At 51.6% G+C, this 16,832-nt stretch overlaps 1 protein-coding gene across 2 annotated transcripts in view; it reads left to right on the top strand.

The window, feature by feature from the left end:
• The first annotated feature begins 3,953 nt into the window (after positions 1 to 3,953).
• LOC133354787 (Iroquois homeobox protein 5a-like) overlaps positions 3,954 to 16,832 on the top strand; it is a 38,761-nt gene continuing 25,882 nt past the window's right edge. For both annotated transcript variants that reach the window (XM_061571905.1, XM_061571904.1), the window contains exon 1: positions 3,954 to 4,484. In XM_061571905.1, the coding sequence (XP_061427889.1) occupies positions 3,999 to 4,484 (486 nt within the window). In that variant the 5' untranslated portion in view covers positions 3,954 to 3,998. The remainder of the gene's footprint in view (positions 4,485 to 16,832) is intronic.

The following is a 16,832-nucleotide window of genomic DNA, read 5'->3' as shown; positions in this document are numbered from 1 at the left end:
CACACACATTACACATTAACACACTACATTACACACACACATTACATACACACACATTACATACACACACATTACATACACATTACACACACACACATTACATACACATTACACACACACACATTACATACACATTACACACATACACATTACATACACATTACACACACACACATTACACACACACACATTACATACACATTACACACATACACATTACACACACATTACATACACACACATTACATACACACATTACATACACACATTACACACACACATTACATACACACATACACTACATATACACATTACACACACACACATTACACACACACATTACATACACATTACACACATACACATTACACACACATTACATACACACACATTACATACACACATTACATACACACATTACACACACACACATTACATACACACATTACATACACATTACATACACACACACGTTACACACACATACATTACATACACACACACACATCACACACACACATTACATACACACACATTACATACACACACACATTACACACACACACATTACACACACACACATTGCATACACACACATTACATACACACACATTACATAGATCTACGTAGAGCGGTGGCTGCAGTGGTGAGGACACCGCGCGCTAGAAATTAGCGCTGAACGTTTAATCGATTTCGATTTGAAATCAATTAATTGTTCAGCCCTGCGAGGAATTGTATTCTCGCACCCAACGAAGTTGTTGCGCTGAGTTCGATTCCTGGCCACGGCACAGCATCGATGGCCAGTGATGTCTGCACAGATGTACCAGCCCCCCCCCCCCGCACTGACCAGCGTGGTGAAGTATGGTCATAGACCCCCACCGCACCCCAACAACCTACCTCCATGAACAACACGGCTTCGTGATGCCTTCATCCAGCAGTCGATCGACTCAGTAGATGACGGATGAGATGTCGATGTTACATCACACGCGCGCACAAATATAAAGGTCACCCGTATAGCCTCCGTAGACTGTTGGCACGAGAGTGCTGTTAGCGATGACCGATGTAAAGATATGTATTGGAATATACATTAAACGTATGCGTCCGTGCGTGTATCGCACATGCTTAAGCGGTTATACGTACCGACACACATGCACATCGTACGGACGTGCGTTCACGTACAAATATACCCCCGTATAGCCTAAAACCAGGTACTCGTTTAAGGCTGAGTCGACCTAGAGGAGGCCCAGGTGCAGTTTAAACACAGGCTGTTGATGAAGAATCTATATCGATACATACACTCACGTATACGCATGAACGTACATACACACACGTAAGTATATATACACACACTTGCGCACACGTACACACACAAACACACAAAGTATACAAACACACGTACACACAAAGACAAAGATCCCCCGTGTAGCTTTTACAGACTGTTGGGGCAAGTGCTGTTAGCGAGAAGCACCTATGAAGACCGACACGCAAACACACAGACACACACGAACACGCAACCATTCACAAGACAATTCCTCGCAGGGCTGAACGATTAATCGATTTCAAATCGAAATCGATTAAACGTTCAGCCCTAATTCCTAGCGCGCGCTGCCCTCACCACTGCAGCCACAGCTCCACGTAGATCTATGTAACGTGTGTGTATGTAATGTGTGTGTATGTAATGTGTGTGTATGTAATGTGTGTGTGTATGTAATGTGTGTATGTAATGTGTGTGTATGTAATGTGTGTGTGTGTGTATGTAATGTGTGTGTGTATGTAATGTGTGTATGTAATGTGTGTGTATGTAATGTGTGTATGTAATGTGTGTATATAATGTGTGTGTATGTAATGTGTGTGTATGTAATGTGTGTGTATGTAATGTGTGTGTATGTAATGTGTGTGTATGTAATGTGTGTGTGTGTATGTAATGTCGCAGTTACCAACTACAACGCACGTATTTATGTACACGCGCACACCAACAATGCAACGCGGTACACAACACGCTCCGTATACTTCCTGCAGCAATTAGTAACGCGCGCGTGTGTGTATATATATAAAGCCACTGTGTTGATATTGATGCTCATTGTAAGCCGACACAAATGCATTCTGATGTCATTGCCATTGACAGACACGCACGGTGCCTACCGTCGTCACACGTGTAACGATGCAATGAACATATCAATGCAATGGCGCACGTGGCGTGCCACGCACGTAGAGCACGTGGGGAGCGGTGGTGCAACGCTTGGCGCGCCGCGGCTACGAACCATGGCCACCAGAGTTCGATTCCCGTCACCGCCCACGGCCAACACCGCTGAACGGGTCCCGGACCTCCCACCAAGGTCGACTCAGCCTCAAACGAGAACGCTGGTGCGATGTGCAAACATCGGCACTGGGGAGACAAAGGCGGCCGGGCGTGGTGCTGGCCACCCACCCCCTCGTGTGCCCTGCCGGCCTTCGTAGATGCTCGCCAACGGCACTAGCCCCAACAGTCTGTTAAGGCTACACGGGGGTGGGGGGGGGGGTCTTTGTCGTTGTATTATACAATGTTCTTCATGAGTGATCGTTCACAACACACACCCCAACTATCCGTTAGAGGCTACGCGGAGTAGCTTTGTCCCTCTTAATGAAATGTCCGAGACAAAGACGTCGGCGCAGATCGACGGGATGCTGAGAGGTAGTCACGGCGAAAGATTTCAACCGGACAGAAACATCGCCAGACACGCGCACAACACGAGTCGAGCAGAGGTGCACGAATCCGTGCTAACAGACGGATGCACGCCAAGACAAATGCACAGATGCACACGCGCATACACACACGTGCAATGATTTTTTAGCGGGCACGCGGTGTTTGCGAGCACCTATTGAAGATACCCCAGTCTCGCAGACACTCACATACACACAGAGGCAAAGAAAGAATTCCCCGTGTCGCCTTAAGTGACTTGGAGCAAGTACTGTTAGCGAGCACGTACCCATACAGACAAATACACCATCACATGCACAAAGAGACACACACACACTATCACACAGACTCACAAAAACGCACACATACACACGCGGTCATTCACAACGAACAACACATTGGCGGACACGAAACAATCACACAGAGCCACGCACAGACACACGCGTAGAGACAATCACACACCACACACGCACGCACGCGCGGACGATTCGTAACATATGTGTATCATAGGATGCAAGACACAAAGATCTAACGTCAACTGTAGGGGCAAGTGCTGCTTGCGAGCACATATGAAGGCTGGAACGGCACACGAGGGGGTGGGTGGCCAACACCACGCCCGGCCGCCTTTGTCTTCTTTGCCTCTCTCCAGCGCTGATTTTTGTTTTACACCGCACTAAGTTACTGAGCATTTAAGGCTGAGTCGGCATAGAGGAGTCCCGGGACCGACGCAGGTATTCGCCACCGATATTAGCCGTGATCGGGGAACCGAACTCGGGTCGCCGGGTTCGTAGGCCAGCGCGCTAACCGCTGCGCCATCGCTCCCACACATGCCGTGTGTGTATACGTACACGCGTGCAAGCACCCTCAATAATATCGTTGGCTGAATTGTTAGAGATGTTAGAGATGTCTTTCCTAGCGAGGAAGCAGCTTTGGGGCAGTTCGCCCCGACGTGTCGGTGGTTGTGTCGGTGGTGGTGGTGGTGGCGGTGGTTGTGGTTGGGTCTGCGTTGACATTCGGCACAAAGTGAGAGCGCACAGTTTTTAGAAGCTTCGGGTCCACTCCCTCCCCTCTACTCCTCCTCCTCTCACTCTCCTCCCTCCCCTACTGCCTCCCACCTACCCACCCATCCACCCACCCACCCACTCTCCCTTCTCACCCACCCACCCACCCCATGATCCACTCTTCTCCCCCCCACCCCTCATCTCTTCTCCACACACACACACACACGCGCACACACAAAGTGACTGACACACGCGCGCACACACAAAGTGACTGACACACGCGCGCGCACACAATTGCGCGCGCGCGCGCGCGGTCGCTCATGCACCCACAGAGAGAGACACACACACAGCTACCACCACCACTACCATCACCACCACCATCAACCCAACCCCTCTACCCCAACACACACCCCGCCCCCCGAGAAAAACTCTCCCATCGACTCGAGCTCCCCCCCCCCTCCTCCTCCTCCCCTTCTCGTACCCGCTCGCCGCCGCCGTTGCCTCCGCCGACAGCCGCCACCGCAGACCCGAGTCGGCGTGTGTGCGTGATGGCTCACCATCCCCAAGGTTATCTGTACCAGCCCTCGTCCGCATCGCTCGCCCTCTACTCGTGCCCGGCGTACGGGGCCCCCACGTTGCTGGGAGGCGCTCGCTCCGAGGAATTGGGTCGATCCGGTGCCGGATCGGCGTTCAGCCCCTACCCGGCGTCGGCCGCCTTCGCGACTGCAGCCGCGGCCGCAGCGACACCTCACGCCTATAGCCCGCTACAGTACACGGCTGAGCACGCAGCCTTCCCGGGATACGTGGTAAGTGTGCAGTCGAAAGCCTTGACCATACTTGACCACCATCGCTACCCCCCCCCCCACCACAACACAACACCCACCACCCCCCCACCCTGTCCTCACTCTCCATCCCGCTATGCGTAGCGCTGTGTTGGAGTTAGCGCGCGCGCGTGTGAGTGAGTAAGAGAGAGTTGGAGCGCGTTGATGTGAGTGAGTTTTTTTGGAGGAGGGGGGGGGAGAAGAGTACGGCACGGATCCGCCTGTGCGCGTTTGGGTGTTGCTGTAGGGCAGTTGCGTTGTTCACTCTGTCTGTGTTGTGATCGATTGTGCGTTGTGTTTGTCACGCTTCTGTGATGGTGTTGGTGGTGATGATGTTGGTGTGATTGTGTTACTTTTGCCGAGTGTGCGTGGGCTTTGCATCGCTGGGTGAGACGGGCGAATATCAATTCCTCCTCCACTGGGGAGACGTCGCCTCTTCTTCGCCTTGTTGGCGCAGAACGGTTGAACGCTATGGGGTGGATGCACAAGCATCCTCTCTCGTACGTAAAAGTTAGTGTGTGTGTGTGTGCGCGTCCGTGTGTGAGTGTGTCTGTGTGTAGGTCGACTCGAATGAGTACATGGTGCGGTGTGTACGCATCGCCGCTAGGGAGACAAAGGCGGCCAGGCGTGGTGCTGGCCACCCGCTACCCACGTGTGCCAAAGTGGAGGCTTTCATGGGTGCTCGCTGACAGCACTTGCCCCAACAGTCTGTCGAAGGCTATACGGGGGATCTTTGTCTTTGTGTCCGTGCGTGAATAAGCGCTAGAGGTAATAGTTAAGCCGTGGCTTATTCAGTAATGAAGTGATTAAATCATCACAGTATCCATGAGTTGTGTGCAAACGTGTGCTTTTGTGTATATCCGTGCTCGAGATTGTGTACAAACATGTGAAAGTATGCATATGTGTGTGTGTTGTGTGTGTGCATATGTGTTCCTGTATGTGTGTGCGTGGTTGTGTGTGTGTGTGCGTGTGCAAATGTGTCCTTCTATGTGTGTATACGAGAGTGTGTGTTTATACGCGCTATTGTACGTGTGCTTACGAGAGAGAAAGTGTGTGTGTGTGCAAACGTGTTATTGTATGCGTGGATACGAGTGTGTGTGTGGTGTACACACGTTTATTGTACACGTGCGCATGAGTGCGTGTGTGTGTGTGTGAGAACGTCTTTTGTATATCTATTTGTGTGTGTGTGTGTTTGTATATCTATAAATGTGTGTTTGTATATATATAAATGTGTGTGTTGAGGGATGGTCGCATGGCGGTTAGCGCACTCCGTTACGAACCCGGTGGCCCCAGTTCAATTCCCGCTCACGGCAAACAGCGACGATTATCTGAACCGGTCTTGGGTCTCCTCTAGGTCGACTCAGCCTCAAATGAGAACATGGTGCGGTGTGGAAAAACATCGCCACTGGGGAGACAAAAGTGGCTGGGCGTGGTGGCCACTCACCCCCCCCGTCTGCCGTTCCGGCCTTCATAAGTGCTCGCTAACAGCACTTGCCCCAACAGTCCCTTAAGGCTATAGGGGGATCTTTGTGTTTGTATATGTATGTGAGAAGGTGGTATATGTGTGTGTGTGAACGGATCCAAATGTTACGTGTAATGCATTTAGACAAATACGCATGTGCGTGTGCCTGTGCACATGCTAATCTGCGCGTGCGTGTGTCGTGATGTTCATACGAACGGAGTGTGTGCGCGCGCGCACGCGTTATAGTACACGAGTGTGTGAGTGTCTTTGTGCACCAAGCATGGCACAAGCCGTCGTGGTGACGTCCCCGCCACTTAGTGGCGAACGATGGTTGTTGTTGTGTGATAGATTCACGTGTGTATACATATATATATGTGTGTGTGATAGATTGTGTGAGGAGCGGTTGCGTAGTGATTAGCGCACTGCGCTACGATACCCAGAGATCGACCTGATTTCGATTCGCGCTCACAGCCAACACCAGTGACGATTATCTGAACCGGTCCTGGGCCTCAAATGAGTACCTGGTGCGGTGTGTAAACATCGCCACCAGGAAGACAAAGGCGGTCGGGTGTGGTCTTGGCAACCCCACCCCTTCGTATGACGTCCCGACATCCATAGGTGCTCGCTAACAGCACTTGACCCAACAGTCTGTTGAGGCTACACGGGGAGATCTGTGCGTCTCTGTGTGTGTGTGTACGCGTGTGTTCCAAAATGTTTGCGTGGGTAAATGCACGTTGATTAGCACGTGTGTGTGAGTATACACACACACACACGTGTACACACACACGTGTGTGTGTGAGTATACATACACACGTGTGTGTGCGTGTACGCATATATGTGATGTACTTGCGTGTGTACGTATGCGTCAATGTGCATTCGCAAACTAGTCCAGATACACCGCAGTTCGCGCTCATACGCTAACATTCGTGAATTGGCTCTCGCTCAATGTTGTATATTTACAAAGACAAAGATCCCCCGTATAGCCTTCGACAGACTGTTGGGGCAAGTGCTGTTAGCGAGCACCTATTGAAGGCCGGCACGGCACATGAGAGGGTGGGTGGCCAAGACCACGCCCGGCCGCCTTTGTCTCCCTAGTGGCAATGTTTTTTTTTCGCGCATGCATAAACACACGTAACATACATAAAAAAAAACATACACACAGACGTAAACGCACGTACACCCACATACGCACGCATACGCACTACGCATATCTATACATATATACTTACATAGAGACAAAGATTCCCCGTATAGCCGACACAAGCCGTTCGGACAAGTGCTGTTAGCGAGAACCTATTAAGGTTCCGGCTCCGTGTTTCCATACACACATTCGCGTGTACAAACACGCACGCAGACATACACACAAATATAAACACTCGCACATACGCACATACATTCACACGCGCATACGTACACATTTAAACATACACACAAACACACGTACACCCACGAAAATATACACACACGCGTAAGCACGTACACACACACGCACTGCACACACAAACGTACACACATGTACACATACATACGCACATATGACATACACGTGTACGCACGTATTTAGAACACACGCATACACACGCGCACACATAACACACACATACGTATACACATAACCACAAAGGCAAAGATCCCCCGTATAGCCTTCACAGACTGTTGGGGCAAGTGCTGTTAGCGAGCACCTATGAAGGCCGGCACGGCACACGAGGGGGTGGGTGGCAAGCACCACGCCCGGCCGCCTTTGTCTTCCAAGTGGCGATGTTTACACACCGCACCGGGTACTCATTTGAGGCTGAGTCGACCTACACACATAAACACATACAGACACAGACACATACAGACACATACATAATTGTCCACGGTATGTTCACGCATAATTATTGCATTCAGACAACATGCATCTCAAACACACACGCGCGCAAATACCCATTCATCATCATCATCAGCTATGCGCGATCCACTGCTGGATGAACCCTACGTCAGCATTTATGGTTGTGCAAATAGCTTTAAATAGTCAACACATTAATTAAGACCCTGTGTTAATTAATCAATCAAGCCACCATTCTAGGTCGTTTTTTTTTGTAATATGGAGAGAAGGACGGGAGCGGTGGCGCTGCGGTTAGCGCACCTAAACTCTACCCCCCCCCCCCCCCCTGAGTTCGATTCCCCGACCACGGCTAACGTCAGTGGCGAATGAGGGATCGATATTAATCAGCCATAGCCCGCAGTGACCGGCGCGGTGAAGTATGGTCAAAATAACCCTCGTCATCGACATGGCGTGGGATAGAGAAACCTTTCATTCTGTGGGGCAGTGGATGTACCAAGCCCTGCAAATCATCTTCATCATCATCATTATATCATTATGATATTAATTGCTCTGGAATCGGCAGTCGCGTGTTTATTGTTATGATAGTGTAACGAAAATATAATAACGTTGACACAATTGTGTTGTTCTAAATATTCTGTCGAAAGGCTAGATAACCACACTTGTAGCTACAGCAGTTAATTATTGATTACGCCTGCACGGCTATTTAGATAGAGCTGTTAAATTGACAGTGTTATTTTAAACACGCTTAAATGACTTTCTGTCTGTGTGTGTGTCTGTTTGGAGCGGTGGTGTAGCGGTTAGCGCGCTGCACTATGAACCCGGCGACCCAAGTTCGATTCCCGCTCACGGCCAACACCGGTGACGATTATCTGATCCAGTCCTGGGCCTCCCCTAGGTCGACACAGCCTCAAATGAGTACCTGGTGTGTAAACATCGCCAATAGGGAAACAAAGGCGGTCGGGCGTGGTGCTGGCCACCCATCTGGCCTTTAAAGGTGTTCGCTGACAGCACTTGCCCCAACAGTCTGTTAAGGCTATACGGGGGATCTTTGTCTTTGTGTTGCTTGTGTACGCGTGGTGTGTGTCTGGGGATCGGTGGCGCAATGCAATTCAGAGCAACCCGGGTTCGATTCCCCGCTCCACACAACAACAAAAGTGGGCCTCCCCCATCGCCTAGGTCGACTCGGACTTAAAAGTGATAGCTTGTGCAGCGAGTGTGATCGCGAAGAGCACTTGCCTCAACAGTGTGTTGAGGCTATACGGGAGATCTTTGCCTTTGTGACCTTAATAGGTGCTCGCGAGAAGCAAGTGACCCAATCCCGCGTGTGTTGTTGTATATTTGCGTGTAAATGTGCGTGTGTATATACTGAGGAGCGGTGGCGCAATGGTTAGCACGCTGCGATCCCTACCCGGCCGTCTGAATTCTATTACAGGCCACGAGCGATCTCTAGGACCGTTACTGTGCTAGCACTAGGTCGACTCAGCCTTAAACGAGCGCTTGGTGTTAACATCGTCGTGATCACTAGCACCGCGGGCGTGGTGATGGCCACCCACCCACCCCCTCGTGTGCCGTGCCGGCCTTCATAGGTGCTGCTCGCTAACAGCACTTGCCCCAACAGTCTGTTAAGGCTACACGGGGGATCTTTGTCTTTGTGTGAGTACGTAGGTGTGGTCACTGTAGAGCAGCGGTTCGCGCACTGCGCCAAGAACCCGGTCACCCGAGTTCGATTCCGGCTCACGGCCACCATCAGTGGCGATTATCTGAACTGGTACGGGGCCTCCGCTATGAGTACCTGGTGCGGTGTGGAATAACATCGCTATTGGGGAGACAAAGGCGGTCGGGCGTGGTGTGGCCGTGCCGGTTTCCATAGGTTCTTGCTAACAGCACTTGCCCCAACAGTTTGTTAAGGCTATACGGGGGATATTTGTGTATGCTTGTATTGCGTATGTGTGAGAGGATGTGTACGTGATTTATTGTGTATATGTGTATACGTGTATGTATGCATGTGTATGTATATGTAAGTGTGTTCGTCTGTATGTACGTATTTATGCTTAGGTATGTCATATTTGTTTCAATACAGGCACGCAAAAAGATACAGTCTATGTATATAAGTATTTCAATATATATTGCATAAGCGCGTGTGTTTTTGTGTGTGTTTAAAGTGTTCGCTAACTGCACTTGCCCCAACAGTCTGTTCACGGCTATACGGGGATCTTGTCTTTCTTCATGTATACAGCTGTACGTGTATGTTTACGTGTCCGTGTGTGCATGCGCGTGCGTGTGTGTATATTTGTAAGTGCGCGTGTGTACGTTTGAAGAATTGATTGCCATGCATTTCCACTGCTGGACAAAGGCCTGCCTACGTTCCTGTCGGTGGTATGGGAGTTGTTTGACCATACTTCACCACGCCGGTCAACGCCGGTTCGTGGACACGCAACAAACGATACCAATCACCAGCTACCGGGAGTCCAACCCAGGTCGCCTGCTTCGTAGCGTCGTGCGCTCACCACCGCTCAGTAGCTCTACGTACTATGTGTGTACAATTGTTTTGCAAGATATTTATTTGTGTTTACGGTGGCACAGTGGTTAGCGCACTGCCATTGGAACGCGTCGAGTTCGATTACCGAGCGAAAACAGTGGCAATTATCTGCACCGCTCCTGGGCCTCCCCTAAGTCGACTCAGCCTTAATAGAGAACGTGGTTACGGTATGTAAACATGAGCAGGGAATCATACTCTTGGTTTTTTTCGGTAAAGTCACGTAGGTAAAAAATTGAAATTAAAATTAATGAAAATAAAATAATAAATCACGACGTTTCGGAGGCAACACAAGTCTCCGTCATCAGGTGGGACCGTCACAGCCAGATTTGCTGCATCACCTGATGACGGAGACTTGTGTTGCCTCCGAAACGTCGTGATTTTTAATTTTTGAATTTTTATTTTTTAATTTTTTTTTATTCATTTTAATTTCATTTTCTACCTACGTGACTTTACCGAAAAACACTATGAGTATATGAATCCTTGCAGTCACGAAAGCTTCAAATCTAGAATGAGCAGGGAAGACAAAGGCGTTCGGCCGCGGGGACTGGCCTACAACAACCAACTCGCGTGTCGTGTCAAGCTTCATAGCTGCTCGCTAATCGCATCCCCCCCGCCTGCCCCCCCGAACGTTCTAAACGGGGAAATCGTTCTCTTTGTACGGCGCTTATAATTGTACATTATTAATTGGCGATGATGGCCCTATTAATTAATGAGTGAAGCGCCTAATCTGCCGCATTAATGTATTAATAAGAGCATCGAGCGAGTTTACACGAGCCATTAACAGAGCAATGCAGAGAGCAATGGCTCAAAAGACAAAGGTCCCCCGTGTAGCCTCCGCAGACTGTTGGGGCAAGTGCTGTTAGCGAGCATCTTGTGAAGGCCGGCAACGGCACACGACGGGGTGGGTGGCCAGCATCACGCCCGGCCGCCTTTGTCTCCTTAGTTGGCGATGTTTACAGGTGCTCACGTGAGGCCGAGTCGACCTAGGGGAGGCCCAGGACACGGGGCAAGCTGCCGTGGTCATGTATCACACTGGACGAGCGATACATGAGTCGCCGGGTTCGATCTCAGGGCACGGCAAGTAAAACAAACAACGGGCAATTGCCTTGGATCGGACGTGTCAGTGGTGAGCACATTGCGCTAGGAACCCCGGCTACCCGAGTTCGAATCTCAGCCGAGACCAACATCTGCGGCGAATTGATCATCTGAAGATGACTACCTGTTGCGACGATTTAAACCGTCAGCATCGGGGAGACAAAGGCGGTCGGGCGTGGTTTCAGCCGGACCATCACCTCGTGTGCCATGCCGGCCTTCATAGGTGGATGTGTGCGTGCGTGCGTCACATTGTGACGTGTGATGTTTTAGTGATATATTGATATGTTGTACACACACATATATATACACACATACACACTTGTACACAACCCCAAAGACAAAGATCCCCCTAATAGCCTTGACAGACTGTTGAGGCAAGTGCTATTGTCGAGCACCTATGAAGGTCGACACGGCACACGAGGGGGTGGGTGTACTGCACCACGTCCCGACTGGCTTTGTCTCCCCGGACACTGATTTGAGGCTGAGTCGACCTAAGCGAGGCTCAGGACCGGTTCAGATAATCGTCACCGGTGGCGGCCGTGTGCGGGAATCGAACCCGGGTTGCCGGGTTCGCAGCGCAGCGCGCTAACCGCTGCACCACCGCTCCCCACACACAACACCGCACACACACACACGCGCACGTATCTTTCACTTACAGGCACATTTGGCCTGCACACACACTCACACTTGACCTAAACACGCACATACTTGAGCACACAGACACCTGTACAGCAACAGCAGCAACATCCGCCGCCGTTCGTCACCAAGTGGCTGTGACGTCACCGCAGCGCCCGTGCCAGGCTAGGTGCACTTTGAGGCCAAGCGCGGTTTCAGAGGCTCGCTGACGGGAAGGTCACGGGACTGACCCAGGCGCCATGGGTTTGGCTGAGCGAGATGACTGACAGATGCACCACCTGCGCTCCTTGCAACTCGATGCGTTTTAACCGACCATCGCTCCGCCCGTTGTTGTGAGCGTCGCTCCTCCAGGCCTCCGTTGTTGATGGAGGGCGACTGCCTCCAACTGCCCAGCAGCGTCCTTCACGAGCCTCCTCCACAGAGGCCGATCTTGACACCACTGGTACCAGTCATCAGCCGGTCCACTCAGCTCCAAATCCTCCTGTACCGCATCAGCTCCATCTCTTCTCCAGCCCGTGCCGCGCCCGTTTAGCCCCCTCGATCTGGCCAAACGGAAGCTGCACACACTTGTGCAAACACGCTTTCACACACATGCGTTCACAATCAACACACAGCCATTACACACACACACACTTTTTAAACATACACTCCGGTATACGTACACACGCACACACAAAATACACACGCATGGACGATTGCATCCACACACCTGCACAAACCCACACTTGGTCATGCACACACACACCTGCACACACATCACACGTGTACACACACACACACTCATCACAAAGACAAATTTATAGTCTGTAGTCTTAACAGACTGTTGTGGTAATTGCTGTTAGCGAGCACCTATGAACGGCACACGAGGGGTTGGGTGGCCAGCGCCACTCCAGGCCGCCTTTGTCTCCCCATTGGTGACTTTTACACACCACTATACTAGTGCTAGGGAGGTCTCAGCACTAGTTCAGATAATTGAACTCGAGTGCGCACGGACTAACCGCTAGGCAACTGCTCCCCGCACGTGATATCACCAACACAGCTACCCACTTTCTTACACCATCACACACTCACACACTCACACTCTAACACACACTCAAACACTCACACACTCACACACACTCACACTCTCACACACACTCACACGCTTATACACTCACACACTCACACACACTCACACTCTAACACACACTCACACACTCACACTCTAACACACACTCAAACACTCACACACTCACACACACTCACACACTCACACACACTCACACGCTTATACACTCACACGCTTACACCCTCACACACTCACACACACTCACTCACACTCATACACACTCACACGCTTACACACTCACACTCTAACACACTCACACACTCACACTTTAACACACTCACACACTCACAAACTCACACACTCACACACACTCACAAACTCACACACTCACACACACACTCACACACTCACTCACACACTCACACATTAACACATTCACACACTCACTCACGCACACCCTCACACACCCCCACACTCACACCTTCACACACACCCATACTCACACCTTCACACACTCACACACTCACACTCTAACACACTCACACATACACTCACACACTCACACTCTAACACACTCACACACTCACACGCTTAAATACTCACACACTCACACTCACACTCTAACACCCTCTCTGACTCACACCCTCACACATTAACACATTCACACACTCACTCACTCACACCCTCACACACACCCCCACTCACACCTTCACACACCCCCACACTCACACCTTCACACACTCACACACTCACACTCTAACACACTCACACACACTTTCACACACTCACACACTCACACAATCACACCCTACACACTCACCCTCACACACTCACACACTCACACACTCACACATTCACACACTCACACACTCATATACTCACGTACTCACACACTTACTCACTCACACACTCACACCCTCACATTCTCACACCCACACACTCACTCACACACTCCACACTCACACATTCACACTCTAACACACTCACACACACTTTCACACACTCACACACTCACACACTCACACTCTAACACACTCACACACACTTTCACACACTCACACACTCACACATTCACACACTCACACACTCATATACTCACATACTCACACACTCACTCACTCACACACTCACACCCTCACACTCTCACACCCACACACTCACTCACACACTCCACACTCACACATTCACACACTCACACACTTTCTCTCACACACTCACACACTCTCATACTCACACACTCACACACTCTCACACTCACACCCTCACACACACACATTCACAGATTCACACACTCACACATTCACACACTTTCTCTCACACACTCACACACTCACACATTCACAGATTCACACACATTCTAACACACTCACACCCTCACACACTCACATACACGCACACCTTCACACACTCACACACTTACACACTCACACACTCACACGCTCACACATTCATATACTCACACACTCCAATACGCTCACACTCTAACACACCCTCTCACTTTCTCTCATACACTCTCATACCTTCGCTCAGGGACACATACATACGGTCTCCCACACACTCCCACACACTCACACTCCCTCACTCTCTCACACTCTTACACACTCACCTACCCCACCCACCCCTACCTAACGCACACTCACACACTCACTCACACTCACACACTCCCAAACTCACTCTCACATACATACACACTCACAGCCAAACTCACTCTCCCACCACACACACTATTTCCAAACACACACACACAAACCCTCACTCATACTCACACTCCCTAGTTTACACAAACGCGCCACCAAGCTCACTCTCACACACTACGCGCGCGCACGCACACTCACATAATATCACACTATCACACCACCCACACCCTCACCCACACCCTCACTCACACCCTCACCCACACCCTCACCCACACCCTTAACCACACACTCACCCACACCCTCACTCACACTCTCACCCACACAATCACCCACACCCTCACCCACAACCTCACCGACACCCTCACCCACACCCACCCCTCCCCCACACCCTCACACTCACCCACACCCTCACTCTCACACTCACACTAACCCATACCCTCACCCACACACTCACCCACACCCTCACTCACACTCTCACCCACACAATCACCCACACCCTCACCTACACCCTCACCCACACCCACACCCTCACCCACACCCTCACCCTCACACTCACCCACACCCTCACTCACACTCTCACCCACACAATCACCCACACCCTCACACTCACCCACACCCTCACCCACACACTCACCCACACCCTCACCCACACTCTCACCCACACCCTCACCCACACACTCACCCACACCCTCACCCACACACTCACCCACACCGTCACCCACACCCACACACTCACACACCCCCTCACCCACACCCTCACCCACACCCTCACTCTCACCCACACACTCACGCACACCGTAACCCACACTCTCACACACACTCTCACACACACACTCACCCTCACCCACACACTCACACCCACCTACACCCTCACCAACACCCTCACCCACCCCACACCCTCACTCACACCCTCACCCACCCCACACCCTCACCTACACACTCACCCACACACTCATCCACACTCACACACCCACACACTCACCCACACACTCATCCACACTCACACACCCACACAAATACTCTCACCCACACCCTCACCCTCACCCACACCCTCACCCACATCCTCACCCTCACTCTCACCCACACCCTCACCCACACCCTCACCCACACACTCACCCTCACTCTCACCCTCACCCACACACTCACCCTCACTCTCACCCACACCCTCACCTACACCCTCACTCTCACCCTCACCCACACTGTCACCCTCACCCACACCCTCAGCCACACCCTCACCCACATCCTCATCCTCACCCACACTCTCACGCACACCCTCACCAACACCCTCACCCACACCCTCACCCACACTCTCACCCACACCCACACCCTCACACAAACCCTCACACACACCCTCACTCACACCCTCACCCACACCCACCTCCTCACCCTCACTCGCACACTCACTCTCACCCACACCCTCACACACACCCTCACACACTCCCTCACTCACACCCTCACACACACCCTCACCCTCACTCGCACCCTCACCCACACCCTCACCCACACACTCACTCTCACCCTCACCCTCACACACACCCACACCCACACCCTCACCCACACCCTCACCCACACACTCACTCTCACCCTCACCCTCACCCACACCCTCACACTCACTCTCACCCACACCCACACTGTCACCCACACCCTCACCCTCACCCACTCCCTCACCCACTCCCTCACCCTCACACACACCCTCACCCTCACCCTCACCCTCACCCACACCCACACCCACACCCTCACCCTCACCCTCACCCACACCCTCACCCTCACCCTCACCCTCACCCACACCCTCACCCTCACCCACACTCTCACCCACACCCTCACCCACACCCTCACCCACACCCTCAACCACACCCTGACCTACACCCTCACCCACACCCACACCCTCACCCTCACTCTCACTCCACGTCACACTCACCCTCACACTCACTCCACGTCACACTCACCCTCACACTCACTCTACGTCACACACTCCCACACCACCCTTAACTTACTCTCACGTCCACCGACACTCACTTTCTCACACACAAGGCAAAGATCCCCCTCATAGCCCAAACATAGTTTTGAGGCAAGTGCTGTGAGCGTACA

Source organism: Lethenteron reissneri, chromosome 49 (genome assembly GCF_015708825.2).
Source record: "Lethenteron reissneri isolate LAM-NWPU_2019-01 chromosome 49, ASM1570882v1, whole genome shotgun sequence".
NCBI lineage: Eukaryota > Metazoa > Chordata > Hyperoartia > Petromyzontiformes > Petromyzontidae > Lethenteron > Lethenteron reissneri.
The sequence above is the reverse complement of the archived record's forward strand: the minus strand, read 5'-3'. Positions and strand labels throughout refer to the sequence as shown.